A 14,501-nucleotide genomic window follows, 5' to 3' on the forward strand; every position below is an offset into this window, starting at 1 on the left:
TGGTTATCGTAGATGAGAGTGTTTGTAACAGCGTGCAGTGAGGAGTTGGAACATGTGAATAAAAGTGAGAACTAGCTGTGGTGCTCATGTACTGGTCTTTATTGACAGTAAAGCAATAGAGGTGCACAGTAATTTTGAACACGGCCTGTGAGCACAATTCTTCGGTAAAAGTTGATCATTACTTAGCAGTTAGATGAGTTTTTTTTTTTTTTTTTAGCAGGAAAGGGTCATTTACAGCCTATCTGGATGGTTTGCTTTATCTACCAAGAAAATCATTAAAAGCAACTTGTTTCATTTACCTTTTTGAGTATTTCTAAATAAACAGGCCACTCTGAATCCCAGATTTTTAAGTTACACTTTCCAAAGAGGACCTTCTCTTTAAAAAAAACAACAACTTTTCCTAGTTCTTCAACATTAATACTTGTAAACCATGTTAAGCTTCACATCAACAAATCTGCTTCAATTATTTTATTGTGCAATTATAGGCCAGGACTAACTCAAAATACTTGCGTGTGCATGGGCTCTCGCTTTTTTTTTTTTTTCCTCTTTAGTAGATTTATTATCCCAGCACAAAAAAAAAAAAAAAGCCCATCTAACTAAGAGGTAGAAACACAGGCAACTTTGAAACTTTACGGCGGCACACCAATGATTACAACTTTTGTAAATCTTGTTACATTTGGAGGATCATGAGTATTGCAACCACTCAAGTAATAAAAGACGACAAGGAGGGACAGGTAAAAGAGAAACAGTCAAATCAAATAGGATTCGTTTATAAGCCAACTACACATGCATCTTAAATACTTCTGGAAATATCCCGCCAGCTTCTGCTTTGCTCTCACTCCAGCGGGTCACCTCTACCGCCCATCACTTGTTCTGATTTAAAAGCAGAGTGCTGCTGTGTTTACATCCTCTCTGCTGTTGATTAAAGAAGACACCCGAGTGTGATTGAAGACAAATCCAGGCTGGGCCCTTACAGAAGATCACAAAGCAGGTCACTGATGCGACCTTTTGTTAATGGTCTTAAGCTAGCATTAGCAAAGAGGGCTAATAGTTTCAGGGGGACTCTTTGTTTCCTAACGATTGGGAGCGTCAAATCAGTAAAAATTGAGTGGAAATGAAAAACATGCAAAACTGAAAAAAGTTACAAACTCAACACATTAAGAGCAAAAACAATAAAAGAAAGTAAAACACATGGATGAGCCACTTCAGAATTCATAGCTGATCAGGACACGGATCCAGAATCAAACATCCATCAGGCAACAGATCAAAAGATGCTTCTCAGCCTATCGTCATGGTAACACATGAGGCCCTCTACAGGTACAAGCTTTTTTCTTTTTTTTTTTTTAGATTTGCAAGCCAGAAGCAGCCGAGTGCCACGTGGTAGTGGTTAACTTAAGCATGGAGTTTAATAAAGGAAAGGCGACTGTAATAATAAAGATGAGGTCGATCTTCTACAACATGATGCTTCTGTTAGGTGTCTCAATCGGCGTCGTCCTCAGACTCCTCCTCCTCCGCCGTCTCCAGCCAGGTGAGCCACTGGTTGACCTAAGTGGGGGGGGGGGGAGAGAACAGTCAGAACAGACTTCCCATCTTGTGAGAGAACAACATCATTCAAAGGTGGGCTTTAACTGCATCATTCTAAACATCCTGTACCTGGAATAAAGCTTTTCCTTTTCCAGGGAATTCTTGAGTAATGTCTTCTTTCCATGCGAGGAAGGCTTCTTCTTCAATGATCTCCATGTCGTAGAAGTTGACAAAGTAGCGCAGCAGCATGCCTTAGTGGAAACAAAAATAAATATACATGAATATTTCCAGAATAAGCAGTTCTGTTTAGCTAGGAATGTAAGATAAGATGCTTAAAAAAGATGATTTGTTGCATTAATAACTTGTATTAAAGAGGACATATTGTACCCCTTTTCAAACAGTTCCCTGTGGTCTAAATGAAACATCTGTGCTGTGGTCAAAATATAACATGAATCAAGCACCAGAGGAGATTTGTGACCCTGTATAAACCAGCTCTTTCAGAACGCTCCGTTTTGGTGTGCGTGTCTCTTTAAATGCAATGAGTTTTCCCAGTAGACATCAATCCTTTGCTAGCAAGAATAAAAATGGTGGACCTGCACAAAAGTTTTGCTCTAGGCTGGGGTTGGAGTCCATGGGTGGAGATACAGGGGAGAGGAGGGTATTTTTTTTTTACCAGAATCCCACTGTGACATCAGAAGGAGATCACTTGGGATTGAAATGTCCAGCACATGCTAGAATTGTAGCAAACCTATACCAATTCTAAAACTATGACTTGGAATATATCCAATGTGATTTTAAGATAAAAGCAGCTCTGTTGGTCTAGCTCTAGTTATTGTCCCTGACTTGGGGTGTCGCTGTACCTTTAGGGAAGGTGCTGGTGTTGCAGTGCACCTGCAGGGCGTACAGGGCGCTGACCTGCAGCTGGGTATGGTCGTGCAGGAACTTCTGCATGACGGGCTTGAAGGCCAGCAGCAGCTGTTTCTCCTGCTCCAGCTGCTCTTTGGAGGGGGCCGCCAGCTGCTCGTCGCCCTCCGCCACACACAGCTCCTGTGAGATGTATTGGAGGAAACTGGGAGAGACCAGAGGACCAGTCATTTAAAGTGGAGGCCCTCACAGTCAACGCAAGATCAAGATTTATGTACAGACTTTCTTTGGTCAAAACTTTTCAAAATACTATATGCATGGGAAGCTAAACTTGCTATTTTTAAACTGGGAATATAAAACTTTATAAAAAAAGATTTAGAAAATAATGTGCAAATGAGACAATAAATGATCCATGGGCGCCTCAGTTTTCATCACAAGAAGCCAAAAAGACCTTCTGCATGTTTACCTGGTCATGAGGATGTTGACAAAGCCTTTGTCAGTGTGAAGCTTGGGCGAAATGTTGTCTTTAATCCACTTGTAGATGGACTGTGGAGAGGGGTCTGCCGTAATCTGCTTCAGCAGCTCCTTCTCCAGCTTCAGCAGCGGGAAAAGGAAGCTCAGGCCCTTCCCCTCCAGGATCTCCAGCATGCGGTCCTTGTTCTGATCGATTTCTGCAGAGAAAATCTTGTTGGTTACTCAGAGGGGACTCAGATATAAAAACTGCTGCCTGTGTTGTTGTATATGCCTGTGCTGTTGAGGGTTCACTGAGAGGATGCATGTAGTACCTGGGAGCATCTTCTGCATGTTGACCTTGCTCTGCTGGAAAAGGTCGGTCAGCCACTCCCGGTCCTTCAGCTTGGCCGTCTGTTGCAGGCAGAGCAGGAAGAGGGGGAAGTGGGTGCCGTTCTCCAGGGGGTGAGCCAGCTCTGCCACGCTCACCAGCTCTGCGATGATGGCCCGAGCTGCAAACTGGGCCAGGTAGGACTTCACCAGGGGCACGTCCAGCTCGATCTTAGGGCACTGGTCCAGGACGGTGAGGAAGGCCTGCAGAAGCAGCAAATAATGAGACACAGGGCAAGGATTTGTCTTCTACCCTTGCAGGTGATCCTGTGCAGGATTTAACAGATTCATTTCTGGTGTGTGTACCTGCATGAAGTTCTCTCCGGTGATGAGGCCTTCAGTACGCAGTGTGTGGATCAGAGTACTGGCGTGCTCTTTGTCCTCATCAGGGCGGTCCAGGGAACAGACGACGATCTTACTCAGCATCTCAGGCAGGAAGTGCTTGGGAGCCTTCATCTCTCGTACAGCGCTCACAGCCTCAGTCAGGTTCTTACTGTTTAAGTACTCAGTCATGATCGCCTCCTGATGTCAGAATTCAAGCACAAAGAAATGAGCTGTGGCCAGTTTGGTCATTTTATGTATTTGTGACTATGATAAACTACATTCTCCAAATCAAACTGCAACATCTAACTACTGTACAAGTCAGTAATCCAAGGCATATAAGCACTTACAACCTCCACTGAACTGACCTGACCTCAGTCACATTGTCTTTCTTTTAACTGGAAATGTTGCATGTTGGCTGGTTAGCCCGAAGCCTTTAGAACAATGTTAGCCTAGCTTACTTGTCCCTTGTCTAATGCTGAATCCATTTCATTCTGCTATCATGCTTAAACAGTTTTCTTTTTGCTTGTTTTCTTTTCGTCTGTGACATTACAGAGAAAGTCTACCAGTGCTTAGAGTAGAAAATGAAAGTTTTGGCTGTTCGGTTGTTTCAAATTTGATTTTGCACATTAAGGCTTGCAAATAATAAATGTCTCCAGTATTCACATATAGCAGTAGTAATACACAGAAAGCAGACCAGGATGTGTAATTTTCTGTTTTGCCTACCGTCATTTTCAGCAGCTCCTCCCGGGCAGGAGGAGGCTTCTTGTTTATCTTCTGAGGTTTCTCTTGGATGGGCGGAGGGTTGGTCTTCAGGCCAAGCTGTGGAGGCTGAGGCAAAAAGTCATGATTATATCAGAGACATGAAGGAGTTCTACTAAGAAACAACGGCATGATAGGATGTTAGGGATTGGTAAGGCTTTAGTTCAAGTTTTTGTCCTTAAACCTTTCTCTCTAAAATTCTTCAACACATTATTTTACTCTTTCTGTGTTGTAGTGTTTGTCAAACTCACTGAGTTAGATGAAGTGAGGGTGTTCCTTACCTGTCCCAGAGGGGGGGTTTGAGTGCGTGGGGGCTGGGCGCTGGGGGGCATCATGTTGGGGATCTGGGGCTGGAGCTTGGGAACCTGGTTCTTGTTGAGGAGGAATGACTGAGCAGGTCTGAGGCTGATCTGCAGCATCAGGAAGCGTCATGAACACAGAACATACACTATGATTGGTCACGTGCTTGGAAAAATAAAACTGTGCACTTTATCTGAATCCATGCCCTCATATCTCATAATCGCAGTCAGCGGACCAGCTACCAGTTTTGAAGAAGAGAGGAGGAGGAGGAATGAGAGAAAAGAGTGAGATCAAAGACAGAGTCAGAGGAATAAGAACGACTGGCAGCTGGTTGTGTTCCTCAGAATAACGCGTCTTTTTATAATCACTGGGCATGACGTTGATAGATGTTTACACATCCACGCAGCTCTATGACAACAAGGTGCAGCTACCTCGTCTGCGTTGAGCTGTCCTTTCTTGCTGAATCGTGGAGGCAGGTCCTTGGACTGGACCTGCTGCTGGGCTGTATGGTTCTGGTTCTGGTTGATGAAATGCTGGTTCTGAACCTGTCGAAAGTCGCATCGGAGGGATCGAGGATTACTTTTCTGAACTCTTGAACTCAGGAGCTGTGCACATCAATCAGTGTTAGCATAATTCCCACATCTTGTTGTGGCCCTGCAAGGATTACCTGGTTGGACTTAACAAAAGACTTTGGCCCCATTTCGAACTGTGACTGCGGCTGAGGGGCGATGTGGGCGCTGTGGCCGTTGAAGAGCGGGTTGGTGCGATGGCGTCCCATAGTGGGCGAGTACCTGTCTTGAATAACCCCCGGGCCAGTTCCAATCCCACTGCCTGAAAAAAAAAAAAACAGTTTCAAGAATATGTTGAAGCAAATTTTACCAAAAGAAGAGGCTCCGACCATGAGGATTCAGGCATGTTACTGGACAAAAAGGCCAGAAATGATGCAGAAAAACAAGCCTACTGACACATAGTCCAACATTTCTGAATGATGTCTGAGAAACAGTGCAAGGCAGCACATCCATTGTAACTGAAAAACAGCCTTTGTTTGGATAATAATCTTAGTTTATGTCAACTAGAAAAGTCTCAAGAATGAAACAGCATAGAAAAAATAAAGAATTTGATGAAAGTTTGAAAAGATTAAGCAGTTATCGCATGATGAGATAATGCTCCACAGGCCTCGACACTAACGAAGCACATACCTGGCATCTGTCCAAACATATCGGCCAAACCCCCGAGAGTCTCCCTGTCCAGTTTCACTCTGTTGGGCATGAAGGGGCTTTCCAGGAAGAAGTCCATCCTCATTCCCTGAGACATGGGTGCTGGGATGAAAACCCCCAAATCCTACAGGGACACACACACACAACAGAGCTGGTTACAATTATTCATAAAGATGATTAAACGTGAAGAACATTGAAATTATGATGTTTACTGTAATGCAGCTTGTGCAACTATTTAACCATAATAGTAAAAGCAACAAAAACATTTTTGTTGGTGCACTGGTCTTGGTCAAATCAAGGCAGAGGCAAAGAAACCAGAGAGGACGTTGATGGAGAAGAGTACTGATGGCCTCATCACTGGAGAGAACTTTATTAGTAATATTTGTGATCATAAGCTGCCTCGAGCAAAAGAGAGGGAGCACTGTCTCATTTGCTTAAATGTTGCATGTAGTTTGTTTGGAGGTTTTGGTGAATTACTCAGCATCGGGTGCTCAGGACTTCTATTTATGTTGCCGTGGTATTGGAAAAGGCAGAGAATTATTTTGTTAATATCGTTTGTTTTGTTACTAGTATCATATCCAAGTTTAGAAATCTGATATTGGGACAACCCTGCTCCTCACAATAGGGTACTTGCTGATGTGCAAACACTGTAGTTTCCAAAGTAGAGAGTACTATTTATGCAGCCCTTTAACACAAGCACTCCTCAAACTCGGCTTCAGAAAGTTGGACAGTAAGCACCGTTGTCACTGGACTCACTTTAACTGCCTCCTGACGGATCTGGTTAATCGTCTTTGGTCCGTTGTCGATGAAAGCCTTGCGGGGGACCCAGTTGTTTTCTCGCAGTTCCACTGTGTCTTGCAGCAGGAAGCGGATCCTAGCAGGCAACTCCTTGTTGTTCATTAAGGAGCGCATACGGCCAAAGTACTGATCCATTAAAGACTGGAGAAAGTGGGGAGAGAGCAGACAGGCGGGGGGTTGAGTGAGGACAGACAGCCTGGACCTACAGTATAGCAGAAGGGTTTGTGTTAACACTGGCTCTGAGCCAAATGGGGCTTTAGGTGAGTCTGAGAGCAACAAGTTCAAGAGCTTAGCCAGGACCTGAAATGACTGCAAAAGACCGGCATGAAAAATGTCTGGTTTGTTTTTACCTCTGTGTTCATTTTCTCTGCAAAAGCTTTAAGGGATTTACATTTGCATGAAACAGCAGAAGTGATTTGCTGACCTATAAAAAGGTTATACTGGTGGCGCAGTGGTTAGTACGCATGCCCAGGCAGCCCAGGTTCGAATCCCACCTGTGGCTCCTTTCCCACTTGTCATACCATACTCTCTCTCTCTCCCCGACTTCCAACTCTATCCACTGTCCTATCTCTCCATTAAAGGCAAAAAAAGCCCAAAAATAAATCTTTCAAAAAAAAAAAAAATAACGTTATACTGAAGTTTTTGACAGAATAATCCACCTTTGACAAAGTAAACACACAAGAAAAGTAAATATTCAGCCTCTTCTGGAGATCCATGAGCCATGAAAGGCTGGAGCAGTTACCTTTGCTTTCTCATGGTCGAGTCTCGGCCCCACTGTTCTCATTATCTGACAGAGGCACTCCAGATCCTCTCCCATATCCTTGAGCTGGACTCTCTTCTTCTTTTCCAGGAGCTTCAGTGAAGTTTGTGGAGAGGAGGAAAGCAGGAGGTCAGACACGGTCCTCATTGAAGTATGCAACATTTCCTTTAAGTTACACCGTGCTTTCAAACATTGGAAGAACCTGCATTTCAAACACTAATAATTATAGTGCACATACTGTTTTGATGCACTTATGAAGGATAGATTCGTGGATGAGGTCGAGTTTGCCAAGTTCCCCGATGAATTTAATGTTGCCAAGCATCTTGATCTTGGCAATGTTACGCTGCTCCTCCTCTTCAGAAGTAAGAGGGTTGTCATGTTTGTCATAGACTGAAGGGAGAGGATAGAAACAGAAGTTAGCAGCGGACTGGCTCAGGTGAAATGCACAAAGAGAAAATAAGGCTACACCTAACAGCAACACAGACATACACTTTATCAGTCAAAAAGAAGTCTGTGTAGTTATTTCACTTTAAGCAAATGTTCTGTTTTACATTTAGTACTTTGCCTCTAGCTTTGTTGTGTGTTTGTTATGTTATGGCCGCAAGAGAAATTCACCACTACCTTAAAACAGAGTAACAGTAGTTTATTTTCAATGAATTTATTATAATCAAAGGATTATTTTTTAATAAATTGTCATATATTTTCACTTAATGTAAAATCTGGTCTATAGGACAACCTTTTTTAACCAATTTTTTCATCAAAAAGTTGGCTGCGTCTTATACAACCAGTATGACCAATATACCAGTATAAAATGCAGACATGGGTGCCATCATTACTGAGAGTGCAGCTGCCACCATCACACACTGCACGTGACCTGACGAGATTGACAAGTCATTTGTTGTGTATTGTAAGTTGTGCTGGGAAACATAGTGACACAGATCAGGCTGACAGCCCTACTTTCTGATAATCGAGCATCGCTAACTCGCTATGAGGAAAAGATTCAAGAAACAAACAGAAATCAGACTTCACAGGAAACACAAAGACATGGACTCACTTTCAACATTTCTGGTGCGGTTTTCAAATTCATCTTGAAGTTTGGAAATCAGCAGTCTTCGGAAGGTCTACGAAAGCAAAATAAACCATTATTTTACTAATTAGCCGCTTAAGAAAAATGACAACAAGTGATGTCAAAAAGATTATGTAAGAAAATCTTGAAGAAGTTGCTGAGAGGTGTTAATAACGACAACAACAGAGCGGTGCTGATGACTTAATTATGGCCTGCTCAGCGAGAGGTCATGGCAGCGTTGTCATTAAAAGGAGGGGGGGTGATACTTTTTAAAACTGTACAGCAGAATGAAAACAACCACACTTACTGTGCTCTGCTTTTGGGATGTTTGGATCTCAGATGAAGGGCCATCAAAGTTTGGTGCGTCCTCTGCCAAGCGCAGACATAGCTGAGCATAGAGCGAGCTATACTTCGGCTCTTCTAGGGCTTTGTCTACAATCTAAACCACAGTGCGGGAGGGAGCAGAGGAGGGAGGAAACAAAGAGAGGGACCACTCAGGTCATTAGAACGTGGAGTGTATGAGTGTGACTCACTCAGAGAAGCCGGCCAAGAATGCATGAATACATTTTCCATTTAGCGAGAGTACAAGAGAAGGAGAGAGAGAAATGTACACTTACCAGCAAGATGATTCCTTTAAGGACGAGTTTTGAATCTACGCCCACGTTCAGGAGCTCAAGGCATAGCTTGTCAAACTTTTCAGGCGTGAGTTTGTTGAGTATGCTGAAAAAAACAAGAGGGGGAAGGGAGAGGCAGCAAGAGGAGGAAGTCAGCATGAGTATGCAGGATCGAGATGCTGCGATGAGATATGTTATCAAGAAGGCTTTCCCAGCCATTACGTGCAGGAGAGGCAGTATGCTAAAGTCTGTCAGGACAACCCCATCAAAAAAACAAAACAAGAATTATAATAAAGTTAAAAAGAAAGTACAACCTGACGAGAGAGGGCATTCAGTTTTTGCAGTGCAGTCCTATGAAATGTTTAGTTGCCTTGTGAAAACTAAAAACTATTAGAGCTCCTATTAGCCACAACATTTTCTCTCTCACATCTCTCCTTCCTCAGCCAATGTGCTGGCTAATCAACAGTATGCAGGTACTTCTTAATAAAGTACATTTAGTTGACCTCTAGCTGGTCGGCCTGCACTGTCAATGGATGCCCACCATGTTCACATTAAATATTGTTTCTTGTTCATATTGCACATATTCATGAGTACGATGAGTACAGTTTATATTCACTAAAGTATTTAGACTGTAAAGCTGTATTACTATTGTCTACTAGTATTACTAATTCACTGAAAACAAAAATGCAGGAGGAAGAGGTGTTTAACCCTTTGAGTTGAATTAGACAGCAGCAGCCTGAAGCACAGCTGCTGAGAAGCAAGGTAACATTAAAGATCCATTTAAATGACTATAAAATAAAAAATCTGATCAGTCCTCTTCATCAGCCTGCTTTAACAAATAATCTATTATTAAGACATTTGAACTGACATAAGAGCCAGGTCTGTCGCTCCCATAAAACTGATCTCAAAACAATGATATCTGCTAAGCAGACATGTTGATGAGCAGCATTCTTACGAATCTTCTTGACATTCACTCGAGTATCTATTTTGGAGATTCTACATAAAGCTTGAGATAAAAATTGGGCAGCTAAACTAATTTGAGCTGCCCCATTTTGAACCACCTCCTCTCTATTTAAAGACTTATTTTGGGGCTTTTGCCCTTAATGAGAAAGGACAGTGGATAGAGTAGGAAATTGGGAGAGAGTGGGGAATGAGCAGGAAAGAAGTTGCAGGTCGGACTTGAACCTGGAAGGCCCGCTTTGAGAAGTATAACCTCTGTACATGGGGCCTGACCTCACCACTAGGCCGTCAGCGCCACAAGGTTAACGTAATCCATTATTACTGTTCATATAAAGTTGTTTTTCAAAGAAACCAACAAGAGGCAGACTATAAACAAAGGTTTACTGACTGGAGTCTTTCAGACATCGAGTAGCTTTTATAAACAGCATAACAAACAGCCAACCACTTTATTATTATTTGCTAGCTAAAACACCGCTTCATAAACAACTGCAGCATCACTTGTTTCATGACTGAGTGCAACAGAGAGAGCATTAATGATTTTTAAATCCACAGCCTGTGTTAAACATTTTCACTGAGAGCACAGGATTCTGTAATTTCTGATTAATTTAAGAAGAAGCATCAACAACATGAGTAATCATGCCCAGCATAGTGACAAGGATCCCAAAGTTGCTGCTGAACACATTTCATAATGTTTTACTTCTTTTTCAGGAGGATTTCACATATTGTGTGCAAAACATGAACAGGTTCACGTAAACAAAAAATACCAGAAACTCCAGCTTGATTATTGTTTTCATGGCCAGCTAGCCAACATTCCTGAGGGAAACCATCACGTCTTCATCTTTTGTACTTGTAAACATCACCTGACTAAGAGGGGAACAGGGCTCAAGTGTCTTTAGCAAAGCACATGTCATCTTAATGACATCAAAACAAGGCAGGATTTAACGCTTCCTACACTCTCTACAACGCTCACTCTCCAGTAAAACAACAGGGTCAACTATTCATAAACACACACAAAAACATGGTGCTGATTATCTTGCTAAACAATTGGTTACCTTAGTAACCTCCAATTAAGAGAAAGCTGAACTGTGTTTTTTACATGAGTAGTATCATGCTTCTTGATTTCAAACTGACCTCAAGTCTACGGCGCTTCTATAAACTTCAAGACTATTGTTCAAACTCTTTAAGAGAAATCTTCTGGCAACCCCGAGAGAACAGTTATAGGCTGAACAACCTTAAATGTTGATCTTGATGGACTTTGTACAATTTGGACAATGCCAACAACTGAGAATATTTCTAAACTATTCCTGAGCCGCTAAAGATCAAAATGTGTGTGCTAATTTTGGGTAAGAGTGAATGAAAAGCAAGTCAAGGATGTGGTAGCTGATTGGGTGCTTTTCATCTCCATGGATGGATAATTAACTTTGAAATCTGGACTCTTACCCCCTCACTTTCCTGAAGATTGCATCGTGTCGCTCTTTTTCGTTGCTGGAGTTGACATCTCGTCTAGTGCTTCGTGAAGGAACCCATCTCTGAACGCTTTGCCCTGGGGTTTTCCCCAGGAACTCGCTGTACAAGTAAAGAAAGAGAGACTGAGCCCCACAGAATCTCATGACATAAAAAAAAGAAAAACATGAATGCATGTGCAATCCAGTTTTTATCCTATACTACTAATTCTGTAGGTGTATTTTTTTTAGTAGTAAGTTTCAGTGCTTTGTAAGAACACCCTGTCCTTTTTTAAAGGTTTATTTTTGGGCTTTTATGTATTGATTTTTTTAGAAAAATGACAGTGGATAGAGTCAGAAACCTAGGAGAGAGAGAGACTGGGGAACGACATGTGGGAAAGGGGCCACAGGTCAGAATCAAATCCGGGCCGGATAACTGGAGGACCACAACCTCTGCACAGGGGCTGTGCGCACCAACCACTAGGCAACTGGCACCCCCATTTACCCTGTCTTTAAAGCGATTGAACCATTATTACTCCAGAAATGGTCTGCCTCTATTGACATTTTAGCTTATTGTGATATCATTTATTGAAGAGTTTTTAAGGTTTTAACTCCAGAACTACAGGACTAAGTATGTCAAACTTTACTTATCGATCAAAGTATTTATATTTTAGCAAATACTATGTTTCATAATTTACATGTTTTGTTATATTTGTTTGATAAAAACAAAGCATATCTAAAGAATTACTCTAAATCAAAACCCTTAACCAAATATTTCTAAATAGTCTTTTTCTATAAAGTATTATCAAAGTTATCTGGTCCACTTTTTCTGCAGTGGGATTCAACTGACATAAGTCAACCGTGCAGCAGCTCCATTCATCACATCACTAAACATTCATCCTGTTGTAGAGTAATTATGACAAATGACAAACCTGTTGCCGACAGTCTTGGGATAGTGCTGAGGTGCACCCCTACCACCTCCTCCCCCCGAAGAAGCACTGAAACAAGCAGACACAGAGAGAGAGAGAAACTCATAAGTGCATGAAGCACTCCACAACTCATAGGCACGAGACAAACAGCACTGCTTATTTATTAATTCAACCTTAATGAACGCTGAGAACACTGAGAAGTAAGAGCCCTCGCTTACAATTGAGATGAATTTACAGCTCGGGGGGGGGGGGGGGGGGAAAGCATGATTGGTAAACGTATCTTAAAGAATACAATCCAATCAGCCACCTAAATAAAAAAGGCTTTATTTAAGGTGCTATAAATTGAACTGGTGACTAGGTTCCTCCCTGTACTTGATCACTGTGTAGGGCCATTACAGAGATTTTGTAGGGATAGAAAAGGTTAAAACTGTCGGTTAAACTAATACAAATCTAGACATTAAAAAGAATAGATTGAAAGTAGAAACTTGGAATAAAGTCCTGGCCAGTAACTTCATGAATAAACATCACAAGATGTGTTCTTAAGTGTCACAATCTGTTGCTAGAGAGCCACAAATGCAGCTTCAAGAAAGACAATGCACATATTTGTAAAGAGTAACGCAGAATGTGGCACTTTTAAGAAGACGGCGTGTCCATTTATTCAGTGCATTAAAGTTAAGGAGACTTTCATTTGGCTAACTTACAACAAAGGCCACACTTGTCCAGTTGCACTGTTTCGTATTTCACACTGATTTATTGTTCTGGAGTTACATGTGTAATGTTTCAACACGTAACGTTCTATTATACATTTTATGTATATTCTACTTTAAAAGGTTTGTTTTCTTTTTGACAGATTTGTAGTTTTGAAAATGGGATTTTTTTTTTGCATCACCTCTGCATTCATTTCTAACTTTGAAACTTGCCTCTGATCCGTTGTTGTAATACCTATTTTATTGATGAACAGCAGACTGTTTGCTACTGATTCACTGCTGCAAAATTTCATCAGCGATCTGTGGCTTAAGTTCTCCCTAAATGTGCCTTGCTGTGATGCTAAATATTCAAGAGGGTAATTGTACAGAATACTAATTGGAAGTGTTGAACATTAAATCAGAAGCAAAGCAGACACCATGACCTGCTAATGATCAAATTTCCAGTACATCCTGTTCGAATCATGGCAGCATTTTGGCATGCGCTGAGACTGATTACTTGTATTTTCAGAGCATCTGCAAGCCTTGTGAGGTCGCAGTCAAAGCATCTATGAAACATTTTGATGACCAATACAACCAATTAGCCAGCTGTCAAATGACATGTGAAAACAGACATTTTTTGAAACAGTCTATGGAGATCGCACCCTAAATGCTGCATCCTAAAAACTCCCAAAGAGACTTTTGACCATTTTTGAAGCCTTAAATAACACATGTTAAATTTAAATTCCAGGTTGTGTGACATCTTGTTTTCACTGACTCTGTATACACTGTGAGTGAACTGGGTGTGTGCTGCTGCCCCCAATATTCACGCAACAAAACCAAAATCCTCTTAGGTCTCATTATGTCAACCGACTGCTAAAGGTTTCACAGAGAAAAATGTCTGACTGCCATTTTGAGCTTTCCCACATCCTGCTTTGTTCTTAGGGCCGGAAGTCCCTGCCCAGACCACTAGCAGAGGGGTGAACATGGAAAAATAACTACAGGCACAAGTTCATGTATTACCTGAAACGAGAAGCACCCCCTTCTGCAATCACACTCTCCACTTTGGCGGCTTGACAATGAAGAATACTCAAAAGAATAAGAATAATAGGAAGGGATGGGGAAAACAGTGCTGAGGAGGAGAAAAAAAGGAGGGGCAATTAATAACTGCATGGGGGTTGGGGGGGGAAACAACACATACTCAGGCTACATAATTAGCTACATAGCTGAAAACAGGGTCACCATGTTGTTTGTTATTCAATGTTTTCCAATGACAACGTCAGTTCGCCAACTTAGCTTGATAAACATGATAAACACTACAGTAGCCAGGTCTTTGTTACAGGCCTGGCTACATACAGGGGGGGAAAACAACAACCAAGGCAACCTTACACTAAGATTTATAACATATACGAGGGGTTATA

The 14,501-nt window shown here is 41.8% G+C and overlaps 1 protein-coding gene and 1 non-coding gene across 2 annotated transcripts; both read right to left on the bottom strand.

Annotated features, from left to right (window-relative positions):
- Window positions 1–76: 76 nt before the first annotated feature.
- eif4g2b (eukaryotic translation initiation factor 4, gamma 2b) lies at window positions 77–14,211 on the bottom strand. Its single transcript, XM_061035983.1, has 19 exons — window positions 14,104–14,211; window positions 12,401–12,466; window positions 9,070–9,172; window positions 8,760–8,891; window positions 8,441–8,507; window positions 7,625–7,776; window positions 7,369–7,479; window positions 6,585–6,767; window positions 5,811–5,952; window positions 5,279–5,442; window positions 5,043–5,156; window positions 4,593–4,721; window positions 4,276–4,380; window positions 3,535–3,750; window positions 3,174–3,432; window positions 2,855–3,059; window positions 2,385–2,593; window positions 1,654–1,775; window positions 77–1,545 (listed from the first exon to the last, which is right to left on the bottom strand). Exons 6-19 carry the CDS (start codon window positions 7,706–7,708, stop codon window positions 1,480–1,482), a joined length of 2,109 nt encoding a protein of 702 aa, XP_060891966.1. The 5' UTR covers window positions 7,709–7,776; window positions 8,441–8,507; window positions 8,760–8,891; window positions 9,070–9,172; window positions 12,401–12,466; window positions 14,104–14,211; the 3' UTR covers window positions 77–1,479.
- Window positions 4,813–4,986, bottom strand: LOC132973635 (small nucleolar RNA SNORD97). Its single transcript, XR_009673044.1, has one exon. It is a non-coding gene; the product is annotated as a small nucleolar RNA SNORD97 (small nucleolar RNA).
- Window positions 14,212–14,501: the final 290 nt, after the last annotated feature.

This window comes from Labrus mixtus, chromosome 4 (genome assembly GCF_963584025.1).
Source record: "Labrus mixtus chromosome 4, fLabMix1.1, whole genome shotgun sequence".
Classification (NCBI taxonomy): Eukaryota; Metazoa; Chordata; class Actinopteri; order Labriformes; family Labridae; genus Labrus; species Labrus mixtus.

Bases quoted from the DNA above. Each gene is read 5' to 3' on its own strand.
- eif4g2b (XM_061035983.1), bottom strand. From the start codon at position 7,708: ATGCTTGGCAACATTAAATTCATCGGGGAACTTGGCAAACTCGACCTC. The intron at 4,722-5,042 runs GTAGCTGCACCT...CTGATGCTGCAG, and splicing joins GACAGCTCAACGCAGACGAG to ATCAGCCTCAGACCTGCTCA. The intron at 2,594-2,854 runs GTAAACATGCAG...GGTCTCTCCCAG, and splicing joins GTCAACATCCTCATGACCAG to TTTCCTCCAATACATCTCAC.